The following is a 16,474-nucleotide window of genomic DNA, read 5'->3' on the forward strand; positions in this document are numbered from 1 at the left end:
AGTCAGTAAGTTTGTTGCCACCCTGCAGGATGAGCGGTTAGTGGATCTCTGGAGAACATTCAACCCGGGGAGAAAAGGGTGTATGTTTAAATCGGATGTCCACGATACGTTCACAAGGATAAACTACTTGTTGATCAATAAAGAACATAGATCCAGGGCGCATGACACTATAATCCGCCCAGTAGTGTGGACAGATCACAACATGGTCAAAGCCACCCTAGAAATAGAGGGGATTGGCCGCAGAGACACCAGGTGGAAATGTAACAACTCTTTATGGATGGATAAGCTATACGCCCAGGAACTGCGTGCAGAAATAGAGGAGTACTTTCAGATCAATAATAACGTGGAAGTGGGCCTGGGCACGATATGGGAAGCGGGTAAGGCAGTGTGAAGAGGTCACCTTATAAGAGAAGGAGCTAGACGTGAGAGTGAACGCAAGGTACTGGAGGATAAACTGAGGGGGAGATTACAAGCCCATGGTTCATACTGCAGAGAGCACCTAGCAGCTCTCGAAGAAAAATGGGAAGAGCTGAAAGCACTGGGGATTGGAGAGGTAATAAGAAAGTTAAACTTCTTAAAACTAAAATTCTATGAAAAGGGGGATAAGGCAGACAAGATCCTAGCCGCTATACTCTGGGCTCTAAGGGGGGGGAACATTGGTGGAAGGGCTTCAAACAGAACAGAGTACTGGTACATTCAGCAGAGGAAATAGCCTTCCAATTTGCTAAATACTATGAAAACCTCTATTCCACTGAGGGGGTCCGGGTAGGGAGTGAGATGGAGGTAACCCGGCCGGGCGGCGCTGCCGAGTGGATGCCTGCGACCCGTGTTGGAGCTGTGCAGAGGCGCTGGTGGGCCAGCAGAGGGAGGCCGTGGTGGCGCCCTCAGAGCTTGCTGGCTGGGTCCTGCCGAGCCCCTGATCCACCCGTGCTGACCTGCTGGGTGCTCTGCCGAGACCACAGTTGAGCCGCCGCCGGGTGACGGCCCCTGCTGTGTGGAGCTGACGGCCAGCGCAGACCACGGCAGCTCCTGGGCATCATTCCGCACCGTGTACGCTTCAAACCACAGACAATCCTCAGACTGGAAATGGACATTATACTCGAGTAGTAGGAGGCCGCTGCAGACGCACGAACTTCAGGACCAGAAAATGGGGGCTCCCGGCATGATCTATGGTGGGCCAGGGTAGGCTGACGCTACGTCTGCTCAACCCCTCCTCCCCCTACTTTCAAGAGGCATGTGCCTCCGGGACGACCCGCGCTGATGGACCCTGCAGACCCCTTGAGTATTTAAGATCCCCAAATCGGAGGAAGTTGATTAAAGCGGTGGGACAGCGTGGTGCCAGCATTCGAGGGGATACTGAGGTGGACCCCACCCGAGAGACTAAACGTGCTCAGAGACTCTCGAATTAAGGCATAGTGCAGGAGGAAGGGGGAGCTCGGCAGGACCCCCAGGCCGACGGACCTGCGCACAGCCCGGGCCCTTCAATATGTTCAAAACCAATAAAGGGAGTAAACCGCAATCGAAATTGCAGTTTGAATCATCACTGCAAGCAAGGAGTACTAAGGTCATGAAAGAACTGGTAGAACCCATACCATCGTCAGCCCTCCCGGACCCGTCTGCCACATTCCAAGACATTAAAACGATGCTTAAACAGCTGCAGTCCAGTATACAGACTCTGGATGGCAAGTTAGACACATTAACCTGTAAAGTGGATTTCATGCAAGTCCGCCTTGATAAGCACGGGGAGAGACTGGATGAGGTGGAGGGCAGAACCTTGCGGGTGGAGAATATGGCTTCAACATCTAGGGATATGACTGCGGTGAAGAGGGCTCTCAAGGAACTCGCAGAGAAACAGGACGTTCCGGAATCCAGATCCAGGTGCAATAATGTCAGAATAGTTGGCGTTCTGGAATCCGCTGATGGGTGGGGGGGGGATTATAGGGAACATGGAGACCCTGGTGGAAGAAATTTCGCGAGAGGCATTGGGCTCAGAGGGGTTCTCCCTGGTTTGCATAGTGGAGAGGGCACACAGGATCCCCAGTGGGAGGAAGCCGATCCCAGGGGCCCCCCAGACTGCTGATTGCCCGCCTGCTAAACTTTTGGGACAGAGACACGGCTTTACGAAAAGCCTGCGAAAAGGGTCAAGTTATTTACAAAGGAGACACAATAAGGTTATTTCCAGATTTCTCGGATAAGGTGCAAGCTTCCAGGAGGTCATTCATAGCCGTCAAGAAAAGGATGAGAGATCAAGGCTTGAAATACGCTATGCTGTTTCCTGCTAAACTGAGGGTTGAACATGAGGGGAGAACCCACTTCTTTCATTTACCAGATGAGGCGTCCTCCTTTCTTGAAACATTGCTGAGGTCTCCACGTCATCGAGTGGGCCACGAGTGACTGATCGCCGATGAATACCGCAACTGAAGAGGTAGCATGCCACCCACGGCTCTGAATCGTAGGAACCATTCTATCCTGGGGTGTATATGGGGATCGGTCCTGTAGTCGCCTCGCAAGCGGAAGCAATATTGTTTTTTGGGGTTCAATGGTGCTGGAAAGTTGGAGTGTTCAGTGGGATGGGAGGGGGGAGTTCAAAGGGGAGCTATCGCCACTGACAAATTGGGGTTGTTGGTAGGGGAGAGGGGACACATTGATACGATCAATATAAACTCTGTTTACGTGACCAGACGGCTGACACGCACCACTACGAACGAATCAACCATACTGAGGTTGAGGGGAACATCGTGGTCGAAACGGGTGGCACTGATTTCCTATGGTGACTATTAGGTTTATAACCTAGAACTTACGGGGACTTAATTGCGCCTCTAAAAATCGGAAAGTTCTGCAATATGAGACGCCACCGGGTGGATGTCGCCTTCCTTCAGGAGACAAACCTGACGGCTGGGTAGGAATCCAAGTTTGGTAAGATTTGGGGTTGTCGTAGGTATTTTTCCTCGTTCTCTTCATACGCAAGAGGTGTGTTTATTCTAGTGCATAAAACTGTTGGGTTTCGCTTGACCAAGGTCCTCAAAGATCGCGAAGGCAGAGGCCTAGTGGTTCAGGGGATTATCCAAGGGCTATTATACACATTGATTAGCTACTATGGCCCTAACCAGGACATGACTGTGCCCCTATAATGGCTTGAGAGACAGTTGGGAGACATACCTGAGGGGGAGATAATCTGGGCAGGAGACTTTAATGTTGTAGTAGACCCGACTGTAGATAGCTCATTAGGGCCCTTATGCCTGAAATCGAAGGATCCAAATAAACTTCGGGGTATGCTTACAGTTTGGCAGGTGGGGGACGTCTGGAGAATTAGACACTCGGAGGCACATCAGTACACTCACTATTCTGCCCTACACAACTTGTCATCGAGACTGGACTTCTTTCTCGTATCTGACAATCCTGGGTTGGACAACCGACGTGGACATCCTGGCCCGGACACTGTCCGACCACGCGCCAGTGCTGCTCACCATAGGTATAGCAGGCCGCGGAGGAGATAGTCCCCCCTGGAGGTTTAAAAGCGAAGGGCTAAAAGACAGGGTCTTCCGCGAAGGGTTGACGACTGCCATAGATTCCTATTTCGAGAACAATGAGGGGTCGGTAGACTCGGTAGAGGTTCTATGGGAGGGATTCAAATGTGTGATCTGGGGTGAGTGCATAGCGAGGGAATCCGGAGGAAACTTGCCACTACAGAGGCAGCCATTCACACACTGCAGGAGGCCGCCTCCAACCCCACTCCAATCCAACAGGCAGACCTAATGCAGCTTATCCAGGAGTTTCACTCATTGGCACAGAGGGAGTTAAAGTTTCTGTGTTACAGAGCTGCACCACGACAATACGGGGAACGTCAGGCACTGGGTCGCACTTTGGCTAAAGCCAACAGGTTAGAGAGCCAAGCGAATAGAATTTGCGTGATTACTCATACCCAGGGTGTGGACTTATTTGAGGATCAGGAAATAATCTGCGAGTTCCATAGGTTTTATACTGACCTATACTCCTCTCACTCCCATGCTTCTCGAACAGATATTGGGATCAGATAGGGCTTTACTGGTGTTCGGAGGAACAGAGGGAATGGCTGAATCGACCAATGACACTGTCAGAGGTTACGGATGCCATTAGGACCTTACCGTCGGGCAAGTCCCTCGGGCCAGATGGTTACACTGCTGAATTTTACAAGCATTATGCTGAGAAGCTAGCCCCCTACCTGTTGAGGGTATACCAGCAGGCCATGGAGACGGGCCAGCTCCCTACCCCTCTCTGGGAAGCAATAGTTGTGGTACTACTGAAACCAGGGAAACCTACTACTGACTGCTCGTCATATCGACCCATTTCGTTATCAGTCTTGATAACCAGATCCTAGCTAGGGTCCTGGCGACCAGGTTATCCCTGTTGATGCCACGCTGGTTTGGGCGGACCAGGCGGTTTTATCCCGGGCAGATCGACATGCCACAGCCTGAGGAGGATGTTAGGATTGATAACGGCACTACCGCAAGCCGAACCAGTGGTGGCAGCCCTACTTGACGGTTGTATGGCCACTCTTGTCCTCGGTGCTGCGCCGCATCGGCCTGGGAGATATGTTCATATCCCTGGTATCCCTACTATATAAAGACCCGATAGTCAGAGTGCGGGTGAATGGGAAGAGAAACCGACCCGATGAGTCTAGAAAGGGGAACATGTCAGGGCTGCCCTATCCCCTCTCCTGTTCGCATTGGCGATAGAGCCACTGGCGGAAAAGGATACGGGAGTTGAACTTTCATAGAGGGTTCGGTTGTATAACCATAGAGTGGTGATATCCTTATACATGGACGATATGGTTTTGTTTATACGTGACTCCATAAATAATCTGGATCCTCTTATGCATGAGGTTTAACGATACCGTGAAGTGTTGGGTCTGAAGGTGAACGCCAGTAAATCAGTTAGATTTCCCCTTACTGGAGCGGTGGACTGCTTCCAAGACAACTGGGGGTTCCAGTGGGACCTACTTCAGTCGAATTACCTGCGGGTTACTATCTCTAGAGATGAGGCCATAGTGTATCGTAGTTTCGAGGGGATTGTGTCCTCCGACTTATTCCATATCTATGACAGTAATCACCACAGCTGTGCTGCTACGGAAAATCTTTTGGCTCCTGTGTCGATGACGTCGATACGGTGTCCTTGAGGGCCTCTGTCGAGCCGACGTCACCGGATGTTATAAATGGGACGCATGACACCCGTAGCCTCAGTTCCGTTTTTTCTGCAAACGTGTTCGCTTCGGAGATCTCGGCGCGCCTCGGTTCTTCTGAGTATCTGTTCTTTTGGTTCCTCAAACCTGTTTGTTTGTGGAGATCCATAAAGTCGTCATCTTCTTCTACCCCGCGGCCGGGTTTTAAGAAGTGTCGGGACTGCGGGTCCAAGATGTCATTGACGGACTCACACGACGCCTGCATCTGGTGCCTCGGTGAGGACCACGACACGGATGACTGTGTAGACTGTCAGTTTCTTACATCGAAGGCCTTGCGGGAGCGTAAGAAGAAGCTTTCTGTAGGTACGGTGGCCAAGCCCCGGAAGTCAAAATCCACTGGAATTTCGACTGACGATTCAAGGGGTGACTCTCTGCATCGTCAGCGTAAGTCCGGGGGGGGTCTCGGTCCAGGAGTAGGTCCCGCCATTCCTCTGTCTCTTCTAGGCACTCATGGAAGTGCCATCACCGGTCGCTTTCCCCTTCCTCGTCCGAGGACTCCGCCCGTCGGCGGGTTGCTTGTCCCAACAAGCATTCCACTCCTGCGGAATGGTATACATTTTGGCAGGAGATAATGGCGATTTTTCAGTCACAGGGCTCCGTTCTGTCCGCGCCGTCGAAAGATGCTGGCCGTGACCGTGCTAGAGACACCATTCGCACACCTTCGGGCTAGAGTGGTCGTCGCGATCACCGGGCGCCTTCGAGGTCCCGGTCGGACAAGCATGGCCGCTCTAGACATGCCTGTTCCAAGTCCCGGTCCTTGACGCCCTCGAGACCGTCTGAGCCTCTGAGGTCTTTGAAGAAGACATCGACACCCTTGACGCCGAGGTTGTTGAGGGACTCTCTCGAGGCTCCGCCTCCGAGGAAGCCGTCGACGCCATCGGCGCCCAGGCTTTCGAAGGACACTCTCTGGGCTGCGCCCTCGAGGACTGCGTCAACGCAGTCGAAGACGATTCCATCGACTCTTTTCGAGGCTGCTTTGTCAGAGGTACCATGTGGCACAATGGAACCCCCCAGAAAGGCTCTGGGCAAGGCTAAAAATGTATTTGCCCCTTTTTATGTGCCCTCATTCCAGCCTCTGGATTATATTTCTGAGGTGGATGAAGGGTCTGAGGAAGGTATGGTGCCTGATGAGGTACCTGACAAGATGTTGTCTGGTCATAGCCAGATTGATGACCTGCGTCAGTCGCTGCACAACGCCAGTGGTCTGGACACTTCTCCGGAGGTGGAGTTTTGTAGGCCTGAGCCTGGCACCCATGCCGAATCCTCGTACTGGCGCCTTATGTCGAGGGTCACAGAATACTTGGGGTGGTCTGCGCCACCAGTGGATTTTCTGCAGGATGACCTGACGCATATCCTCGACCAAGGTCCACCAACTGACCCGGTACTGCCATTCCATATGGCCTTGCAAAGAAGGGTGGCAGCGGCCTGGACTGCTCCGGAAAGTCTCCCGGCAGTGAGCAAGACTTTCCCGCGAAAATACCGCCCAGCCAGTAGCGACCCCTGCTACTTGACCACGTACCCCACTCGCGAGAGTTTGGTGGTGCAGGCGGCTACGGCCCCAGCAAAGCAGGCGTCGTACCCTACCATCCCTCCTGATAGGGACAACAAGCATTTTGATGGCTGGGCGAAGAAAGTGTTTTCTTCAGGGGGTATGGCTTTACAGGCAGCCAACTCTGTGTGTCCCTTGTCACGTTTCACGCACACTCTGTGGAACTGTATTTCCTTAGCAGCTGAACATATTCCCGAAGGGGAGGAACGGGATTGTTTTCTTGCTATTGTGCAGGACGTCAAGGATGCCATGTGTGAGTCCGTTCAGTCGGGTGTGGACATGGCTATTGTGTCAGCCGGTCCATGGCGGCGAGCACCGTAATACGCAGGTTTGCGTGGTTGCAGAAGTCGGGGTTTGCTCCTGATGTGCAAGCCTGACTCCTCAACATGACCTTTGATGGTGAACATCTTTTTGGCAGCAAGGCTGACGAGAACCTTGAGAGGTTGCAGACCTCCAAAGTTGCAGCGAAGTCGTTGAGTGCTGCAGTTTGCCAACCTCCACCTTTTCGTAATAGGGGACAGCAATGGAGGGGCGGTTCCTTTCGATATTACTAATCTTTAGTAAATCTAGGGGAGCTGCAAGTCAAGGGGGCAACCGTCGGAGTACCAGAGGTGCTCTAGGTGCCAAGGCCGCTCGGACAGTTGCCTCTTTACCCTCAGGCAATGCCGCAGCCGCTTCAGCTCATGTCCCATGGTTCGCCGGTTGGGGGAAGACTGGCACAGCATCTTGTAGAATGGCGTGCCATTACTTCAGATATGTGGGTTCTGGAGATCATAGCCCACGGCTACTGTCTTCGTTTCCGGCAGAGACCTCGCGACAATCCACCAGGGAATCTCTTTGAAGAGTCCGGATCCGCTCCTTGCGCAGGAAATAAAATTCCTGCTGGAGAAAGGCGCCATAGAACTGGTGCCTGTAGCGGAGAGGAACAAGGGATGGTATTCCCCTTATTTTTTGATTTCGAACAAAGACGGGGGATTGAGACCCATCATGAACAAGCTCCTCAGGAAGGACAAGTTCAAGATGGTTACTCTTTCTCAAGTCCTCCAGGCCCTTCAACCTCAGGACTGGTTGGTGTCTCTCGACCTCAAGGACGCTTACTTTCATGTGCCGATCTATCCCAAGCACAAGAAATACCTGAGGTTTGCGGCTGGTGACTTGCACTTTCAGTTTCGGGTCCTGCCGTTCGGATTGACCTCCGCCCCGAGGGTCTTCACCAAGCTCATGGTTGTGGTGGTAGCGTATCTCAGGAAAGGGGGGATTCACGTCTACCCCTACCTGGATGATTGGTTGATCAAGGCGCGCTCTCCCGATCAAGTCCTGGATCATCTGGCTGTCACCTGCCACTCCCTTCACAAGATGGGCTTCTCCCTCAACTTAAAGAAGTCCCTCTTGATGCCAACTCAGCGGCTCCAGTACATCGGAGCTGGGCTCGACACGTCCCTGTGGCAGTGTTTTCCTCCCCAGGTGAGGGCTCATCACATTCAGCAGATGGTGCACAAGTTTCAACATGCCCAGAGTCTCCCAGCGTTCGAGTTCTTGAGGTTGATCGGCCTCATGGCATCCTGCATTCTTCTGGTGTCAGAGGCCAGGTTGCGGATGAGATCTCTGCAATGGGCTCTCAAGATGCAGTGGTCACAGTCCTCTGGCAGGATGTCGGACCACGTTCCGGTGCCACCCTCGGTCGCCCAGGACCTTCTGTGGTGGGCCGTCGAAGGCAATCCGATGAGGGGGGGCTCCATTTTGTCTACCCTGGCCGGAGGTGACGATTGTGACAGACGCACCCCTCACGGTATGGGGAGCTCATGCCAACGAGTTGACAGTCAGCGGTCATTGGTCTCCGTCGGAGTCCAGACTCCATATCAATCTGTTGGAGCTGAGGGCCGTCAGGCTTGCCCTGAAGGCTTTTCTGCCGACTGTGCAAGGGAAGAATGTCCTGATTCTGATGAAAAACACAGTGGCCATGCACTACTTCAACAAAAAGGGGGAGGGGGGGCAGGGTCACTTCCTTTGTGCAAGGAGGCGATGCAGCTCTGGTTCTGAGCCACCCAGCAGGAAATTTCGATCTCGGTAGTTCTTCTGGCCCGAGACGAAAATGAGACGGCGGACGCTCTGAGCAGGCAGAGCGCGATCTCTCTTGAGTGGGAGCTGTCTCAGGAGATTCTCCTGGAGATCTTCGCCCTTTGGGGGGACCCCACAAGTGGATCTCTTCGCCTCCAGTGTCAACCAGAAGTGCGAAAGGTTCTGCTCGTGGGAATTTCCTCCAAGAGGAGCCTTAGGGGACACGTTTGTGGTGGAGTGGTCCTTCTCACTGCTGTACGCGTTTCCTCCAGTCCCTGTCATACCGCAAGTGCTGCAGAGGTTACAGAGGTTCGGTTCCCGGATGATCCTCATTGCTCCGGCATGGGCCCGGAGGACGTGGTACCCGGACCTTCTTGACTTGTCCATCTGCCCTCCATCGTCTTCCCTACCGAGACGATCTGCTCTGACGGAAGGGGGGGGGCAGGTTCTCCATCCAGAGGTTAGATCCCCCAACCTTCATACTTGGCTTCTGAAAGGTTGAAGTATAAGGATTGGGACCTACCTGAAGACGTGATGGCGGTGTTGCTTTCGGCCAGACAGCCTGCAACAAAGTCACTGTACCGTTGCCGTTGGAGAAAGTTCTGCGACTGGTGCAGGGTTAAGAATGTGGATCCTTTTTCATGTGACATTCCTGTGGTTCTGTCTTTTGCTTTCATTAGTCCACAAGGGCCTGCAAGTGGGTACCATTAAAGGTTACCTGGCGGCGCTGTCCATATTTAAGCGCTCGTCTGAAGAGTGTTATTTCAAAATTCCTTTAATTTCTCAGTTTCTCAAAGGGCTCACTAATGTGTTTCCGCCGTCATCTTTCCAGGTGCCTGGTTGGGATTTGAACCTTGTTCTAAAATTCCTAATGGGTGCTCCATTTGAGCCTTTACGTTCTTGTCCTTTTGAGACTGTTAATCCTGAAAACTGTATTTTTAGTTGCAGTCACTTCCGCTCGCAGAGTGAGTGAGTTTCAGGCACTTTCAGTTAAGCCACCCTTCAGTGTGTTTTATAAGGACAGGGTTGTCCTTAGAGTTCGTCCTTCCTTTCTTCTGAAAGTGGTGTCGGAATTTCATTTAAGCCAGAAGGTTATTCTTCTGGCATTTTATCCTCCTCCACATCCTGGTAAGGAAGAGGAGAGGCTCCATAGGTTGGTTCCTAGGAGAGCTTTAAGCTTCTACATTTCACGCATGTCCCGGGTCAGAGTGGACGATCAGCTCTTTATTGGTTACGCTGGAAGGCGTTTGGGACAAGCTGTTACTGAGCAGACTTTGTCTAGATGGATTATCTTGGCAATTTCTGAATGTTATCGCTTGGCGGGTAAGGACCCCTCCGGTAAGCTTACAGGCCCATTCTGCTAGGGGTATGGCTGTCTCTACTGCCCTGAAGAGGAGTGTTCCTATTCGTAACATCTGTGAAGCAGCCACATGGGCTTCGGTCCATACTTTTTCTACGACACTACTCCCTAGATTATATCCATGGGCAGGATCTGGCCTTTGGCAAGGCGGTCATTTACTCTGCAATTTTTTTGGGCATTCTAAATTTCTATATTCTAAAATCTTTTCCCTCCTCCATACGTTGTTACTGCTTTGGGAGTCTGTCATAGATATGGAATACGTCGGAGGATCCATTCCTCTCGAAGACAAGTTACTCTTAACTGTTAACTTTCTTTCGATGGGATGGTCCGACGACGTATTTCATATCGCTCCCTCCCTGCCTGCCCCGCTACAGAATTTCTTATGCAATTGAAGCTTATGTTTCTGCACGGCTATGTGGTCATACTGGCAGAAGATTGGTGCCACACGTTCTGGAAAAAAACTACAACTGAGGCTACGGGCGTTGTGTCCTACTTATAACATTCGGTGATGTCTGCTCGATGGGAGGCCCTCGAGGACAGCGTATCAACGTCATCGACGTAGGACGCAGACGCCGATTTTCCGAAGCAGCACAGCTGTGGTGATTACTGTCATAGATATGGAATACGTCGTCAGACCATCCCATCGAAAGAATGTAACCAGGTAAGAGAGTAACTTGTTAAACTATATCGGGGCACTGGAATTGGCCAAATCGCCTGTGTCTCGGTGGTATAACCTCCCACTCAATCTTTATAGAAGAGTATCGGTGGTTAAGATGGCCATACTCCCTAAATTCCTGTATGTATTTTTGAATGCCCCGGTTGCGGTACCGAAGAGCTACTTCAAGGATCTCAAATCGGTTATAATACGTTATATATGGGCCAGCAAGCAAGCGAGGATATCGTGGGACGAGCTTACAGCTCCGATGTGTAAGGATGGCCTGGGATTACCGGATTATGAACTATATTAGTTGGTGGCACAGGCCAGCTTCCTGCGATACTGGTATGAAACAGAGAAGGACAGGAGTCATGTAGAAGTGGAGAGGGCCCAGCAGCTCCTGCACTGCTGCAATCGATAATTCTTACGGCCACTAACCGGCCGCGTAAACCTGCACATATGGTGGATTTAACATGTATGTCATGGGCCCTGCTTCAGAAAAAGGAGAGGCTGGGGGGACATAATGTACTCACCTGATCTCCCCATTACGCACATACCACATATTCCTCTGACTAGTGAGAGACAGTTCGTGGCATTAATGGGCAGGTTGAGATTTGTGAAGTTGGGTCAATTGTTCCCCGGAGGCACGTTTATTAAAAATTAAACAGCTCAAAGAGATGGGAGAGTTAACAGGGTTGGATATCTTTCGATATTACAGGCTGCGGGTCGCCCTACGGCGCACATTCCCTACCTTCCCTGCACAACCCCAGATCACGGAGATGCTTGATGGAGTAATACAGGGGGCATAGGGCACCGAATAGTGTCTGCACTCTATGCCCAGGTAATCTCGAGGAGAGTATCCCAATCCTTCAGTGCTAAGACAATTTGGGAACGGTCATTGGGAGGGAAATATCGAACGAGATGTGGGAATACTGTTGCGGGATGACTCGAAAAGGGGCTGTCAGTGCTCGATTCAAACTGATACATTTCAAATATTTACATCAATACTATTACACTCCGGCTCAGCTTAAGGGTTTCTATCCACAGGCCTCTGGGACATGCAAAAGATGTGGGAGTGATGGGGCTGACTTGCTGCATGTGGCATGGCAGTGTGATGCAATTAAACGGTTCAGGACACAGGTCTTTCAGGTGGTTGGAGGTGTCACTGGCCTTACAGTGACACCTGATCCAATTCTTGGCTTGCTGGGCTACACTAAGTTAATACCTAAGGGCTCTAGACGACTGGTGGGCCTGTTGCTAATATTAGGCAGACATAGGGTTGCAATTTCGTGGGGAGGTGGTCGGCAACCCACGGCCAAACAATGATCTAGAGATATCCTGCATTGTAATGTTATGGAGACGAGATGGGGCAATATGCAGGGTGGTCGATGGGGAGATAGACGAATGTGGGACTTGTACACGCAGTATTTGTTAAACCTACACAATGGCAATGATAGTGAGACTCCCACGGGGAATGCTTTGTGAACCCAATGGGAAATGAATGTTTGCAGCTATGTCACCTCGCTCCTGGGAGGAGGGGTGGGGGTGGTGGTCCACCGGCCGATGGGGACAATACTGCTGGGATGCGGTAAACTTGCACGAACAGTGAGATATTGACTGAAAAATTGAGGCATGGGCGGACACTGAGAAGACTTGGCCCACGCTAACAACACAGAGTCAACAGTGGAAGATGGGAAGCGGTCAGTCATGACGTACCCTGTCATGATATTTAACCAATGTGTTTGACTGTATCTCAGGGTGAGTGGGAAAGGGTTGTTATGCAATTACTGTTTAAATATGTGAAATACTAAAAAAAAGAGTTTTAAAGAAAAGGATGATTCTTGAGCCTATTATTGTCCAGACCATCGGGTCCCGGAGGTCTTGATCTACTTAATTTAGCTATTAGATAAAGAAGGTCACCTTTGTCAAAGTCAACGAGATGGGCCTCGTTGATTGAAACACATTTTTTCTATAATAATTGAAAAGGAGATTGCTAGATCCGTTGATTGTAATCAACCCAAGAGTGTTCTGAAATTGGATTAATTTGAGCGGAGAACTGAGTGCAGGCAGTTGATCCATTCATCAAAGCCCAAATCGTTGCAGTGCATTTGGATGCTATTCGATTTAGCATCAACTCGCTATCCTATTGGTACTGGATTGATTTCCTACCTCGAATCCAGTTCTTATATGAAAGATTTAATGATTTCGTTCTAGATAGCTTTTCGGGCAACAACAGATTTTTTTTAGTTGATGTATGTAAGTTGTATCTTAGTGTTGTTTTAGCATGTTTTATAAGAGGATCGAAGGCATGTGGATGTTTATTCTTACAGGGGAGTCTAGCTGATGCAACATGTGCAAACCTTTGCATTGTTGTAACATAACAGAACCCAGGCTGAGTCAGAATAAAGTCAAGATCTTCTAGCGGTTTTTGGGACCATCTTAACCGATTTTGCCCATTGTTCACAAGGGGAGAACCTCTGTTGTTCTAAGGGTTTTCTATTATTTACATTTATAGTTTGTATATCTGTTTACATTTAATAGACTTGCAGTACACAGAGGCTTTGTTTTGTCCATGGAATGTTTCCTCTGACCTGTACAGTTGAAAATGTACTTATGAATTCCTCTGCTCAGTCGTGTCGTGTCGCTTGTGCACAACTGTGAACATGCTGTACAAATTCTTTTTGGTGTGGAATCTTTAATATGTACTGTTGTAGATTTCTAACCAGATATTTGCATGACATAACGGACATGTACATGTTTTATTTTTAAATATTTAGATGCTGGGCGCTTGCTTTGTTTGGAGGAAACAGTGAGACAGGATTTGAACAGAATACAACCTACTCCGTCTTCAGTGTTTCCATCACATTAACTGATGAAGGCTATAAAAATTTCTATGAGGTAACTTTTTCATATTTATTCTTGGAAATGGCTTTAATAAACCTTTGAAACACTGATAAAGCAAAGTGGCACAGTTACTTTATGCTGTTTACTTTTTTTATCAGTTATGTTCCATTGCTTCTATCGTCACATCAAAATGAAGTATGTATGTCCTTCAAACGCAAACGATATAGTATCTTATTCTGTATGCATGTGCCACCTGACACAACTTGTGATTCCAGAAGCCTTGACATTCCTAAAGGTTCCATTTTTAGGACGGCAAGTAAATATCGATTTAGAAAGCAAAAAACATGCACTTAATTGTATCCCATGCATGTAACCCATTTATTTATTTTTTTAAAAAAAATCTTTTTATTGATGGTCAATACAGATTCAACTCTTCGCACAGTGCATACATGGCATATATAAAACACATATTATCAGATACATATTACAGCTTTTACATTTTAATTACATGGAAGTTTCTCCATCAGAGGCTAGTTCGCAGAGGTACATCCTGAATGGGGCCCATATGTCCTTTGGGCCGCAACTCGATGTCACCGTCAACGTGTATTGTTCTTCACATTCATTTACATAAGTCAAATCGTGCAAAAAATGTTCCATTTTGGGCGGGAGGGGGCTTGTCCAACATTTCAATATGCATCTTTTGGCTACAGCGCACGAGACATTTAACAGTCTCCTTGTCTTTTCTGCTTGCTTACCTATATCTCCAAATAAATGTTTTTGTGGAGCCATGTCAGCTGGAATCTGTGTAAAGTCTTCCAGTATTTCCGCTACCTCTTTCCAGAATGCAATGATTGGGGGGCATTCCCAGTACATGTGGTATGACCCGGCCTGATTAGTTTTGCATTTAGGGCATTACCCGGATTGGGCCGTAGAGAATTTAGTCATCTTCGCGGGGGTGTAGTGTAGTCTGTTTAGGATCTTGAACCGAATCAGTCGAATGCCGGCATTCAGAGATACCGACTTAGTAAGCATGCAATATTTGCTCCACTTTTCATCTGGGATGCTCAGATTCAGGTCTTTTTCCCATTTGGTTTTAATATGATTCGTAGTAGGGGTGAGTGTTTGTACTAATGAATATAATTTGGAAACTCCTATCCCCGCACCTGACGTGGTAGCTTGTATACATGGGTGTGATGGCGGTTCGTCTGGAAAGAGTGGCCAGCACGCCTTAAATGCCGATTTCATCCTATGATATTCAATTATTTTAAGTGGTCCCCCTCCTATTGCATCCCCAAATTCCTCTCTTGTTACAAATTTCCCATTCGGAAACAGGTCTCGCATTTGGATTTCTTTATTCGGGTCCCAATGTCTTTGTATTGTTTTATCCAGCGTGGGCGGTATGCCAGGGTATTTCCACAGGGGGACATCTGGGTCATATGGGGTTACTATTTCCAGTTTTTTTTATAGTGCTGTCCATGCGCGTACTGTGGTTCCTACTGGGTCGTAAGGGCAGGAGTCTTTGTATTGGGTGTAGAATATAACAGAGCAGAGATCTATTGGGTGTGCCGCAAATTTTTCAAGCCACACATGTGGTGAGCGATCCTCCGTGTAATACCAATGTTTCGCAAATTGCGCTTGCGCCGCTAGGTAATATAGTTCGAAGTTCGGTGCAGCAAAGGACACTGCCATTGCTCTAATTTTGTCAAAGAAGGTTCTACCCGGCCAGATTGGTATATTAACAAAAAGATAAAGTACCTTGGAGAGAACCACCATTTTGAGGATAGCAGCCCGGCCGTTTAGGGATATAGGCAGTTTGGCCCATGTTTGAAACTTTACTTTCTGCGCCTGTATTATTAATTCATAGTTTTCCGTATACAGTGTTTGTTTATCCCGAGATATCATTATACCTAGGTAGCGTATGTGTCCAGTTGCCCATTTGAGACTTTTGATTACCAATGGGCGTGTGGTGTGAGGCGTAAGTGGTAGTTTTTTTTGCATATATATATATAGTGGTAGACACTTTTGCAGAGCCGGGGTGGGAGTGGTGCATGGGGATCTCAGGAAGCCCTGCTTTACTTTGCATGCACGCCCTCTTTGGTGTCGACTGGCCGCCGGCCCCACTGGTGCTGATAGCGGTGCACCCCTTACCCATGCGTAAGATGAACTCCTGAAAGACCAAAGGAAGGGCAGTGCCTGCAATTAAAGAAATGCTTCAACAACCAAGGGTGGTCACTGATCCAACGCCGGTGGTGGAGGACGATGCACAGCCAGCCACGAAGGGGGAACATTTTTCGTCTATTTCAATCCATTCAGAAAGAAATGGAGCCGACAGTGAAGGAATTAAAAAGCTCCATTCAGGATCTAACTCATAATGTACAGCAGAATTAATCCAGGCTTGGATCAGCCTTTTATGATCAGGCACACTTTTATAATCAGCTAGAGCAGAGAGTGGCAGCGCTTGAAGCTTACAGGTACACTGCAGAAGAGCAAGAGGACGATTCTGAAAACCAATCCCACAGGAATTATATCCGGATCCGGGGGATCCCCAGAGAGATTAAGGACCTGGAGGAATATGTCCGGGGTCTGTTCCTGGACATACTGGGAGATGTGGAGGCTGACCTCACGCTTAACTGGACGCCCCTGGAACAAAAATAAAACGCAGGCTGATGAGACCATTGACTGACTAGCTATCGGGAAAGGAGACCCGTTATCAGTGGGGTTACCCGTTTCAGATCTTGTTCCAAATGGATGGAGCTCAACACCAAATTCACTTCCCTCTGAACAACTGTT

At 49.3% G+C, this 16,474-nt stretch overlaps 1 protein-coding gene across 1 annotated transcript in view; it reads left to right on the top strand.

Moving 5' to 3' along the window:
* Window positions 1-16,474, top strand: part of NRDC (nardilysin convertase) — a 1,236,039-nt gene that overhangs the window by 232,490 nt on the left and 987,075 nt on the right. Inside the window, exon 12 of the mRNA XM_069642204.1 lies at window positions 13,618-13,738. Within this exon, the coding sequence (XP_069498305.1) occupies window positions 13,618-13,738 (121 nt within the window). The remainder of the gene's footprint in view (window positions 1-13,617; window positions 13,739-16,474) is intronic.

Source organism: Ambystoma mexicanum, chromosome 1q (assembly GCF_040938575.1).
Source record: "Ambystoma mexicanum isolate Mex_15411 chromosome 1q, UKY_AmexF1_1, whole genome shotgun sequence".
Lineage (NCBI taxonomy): Eukaryota > Metazoa > Chordata > Amphibia > Caudata > Ambystomatidae > Ambystoma > Ambystoma mexicanum.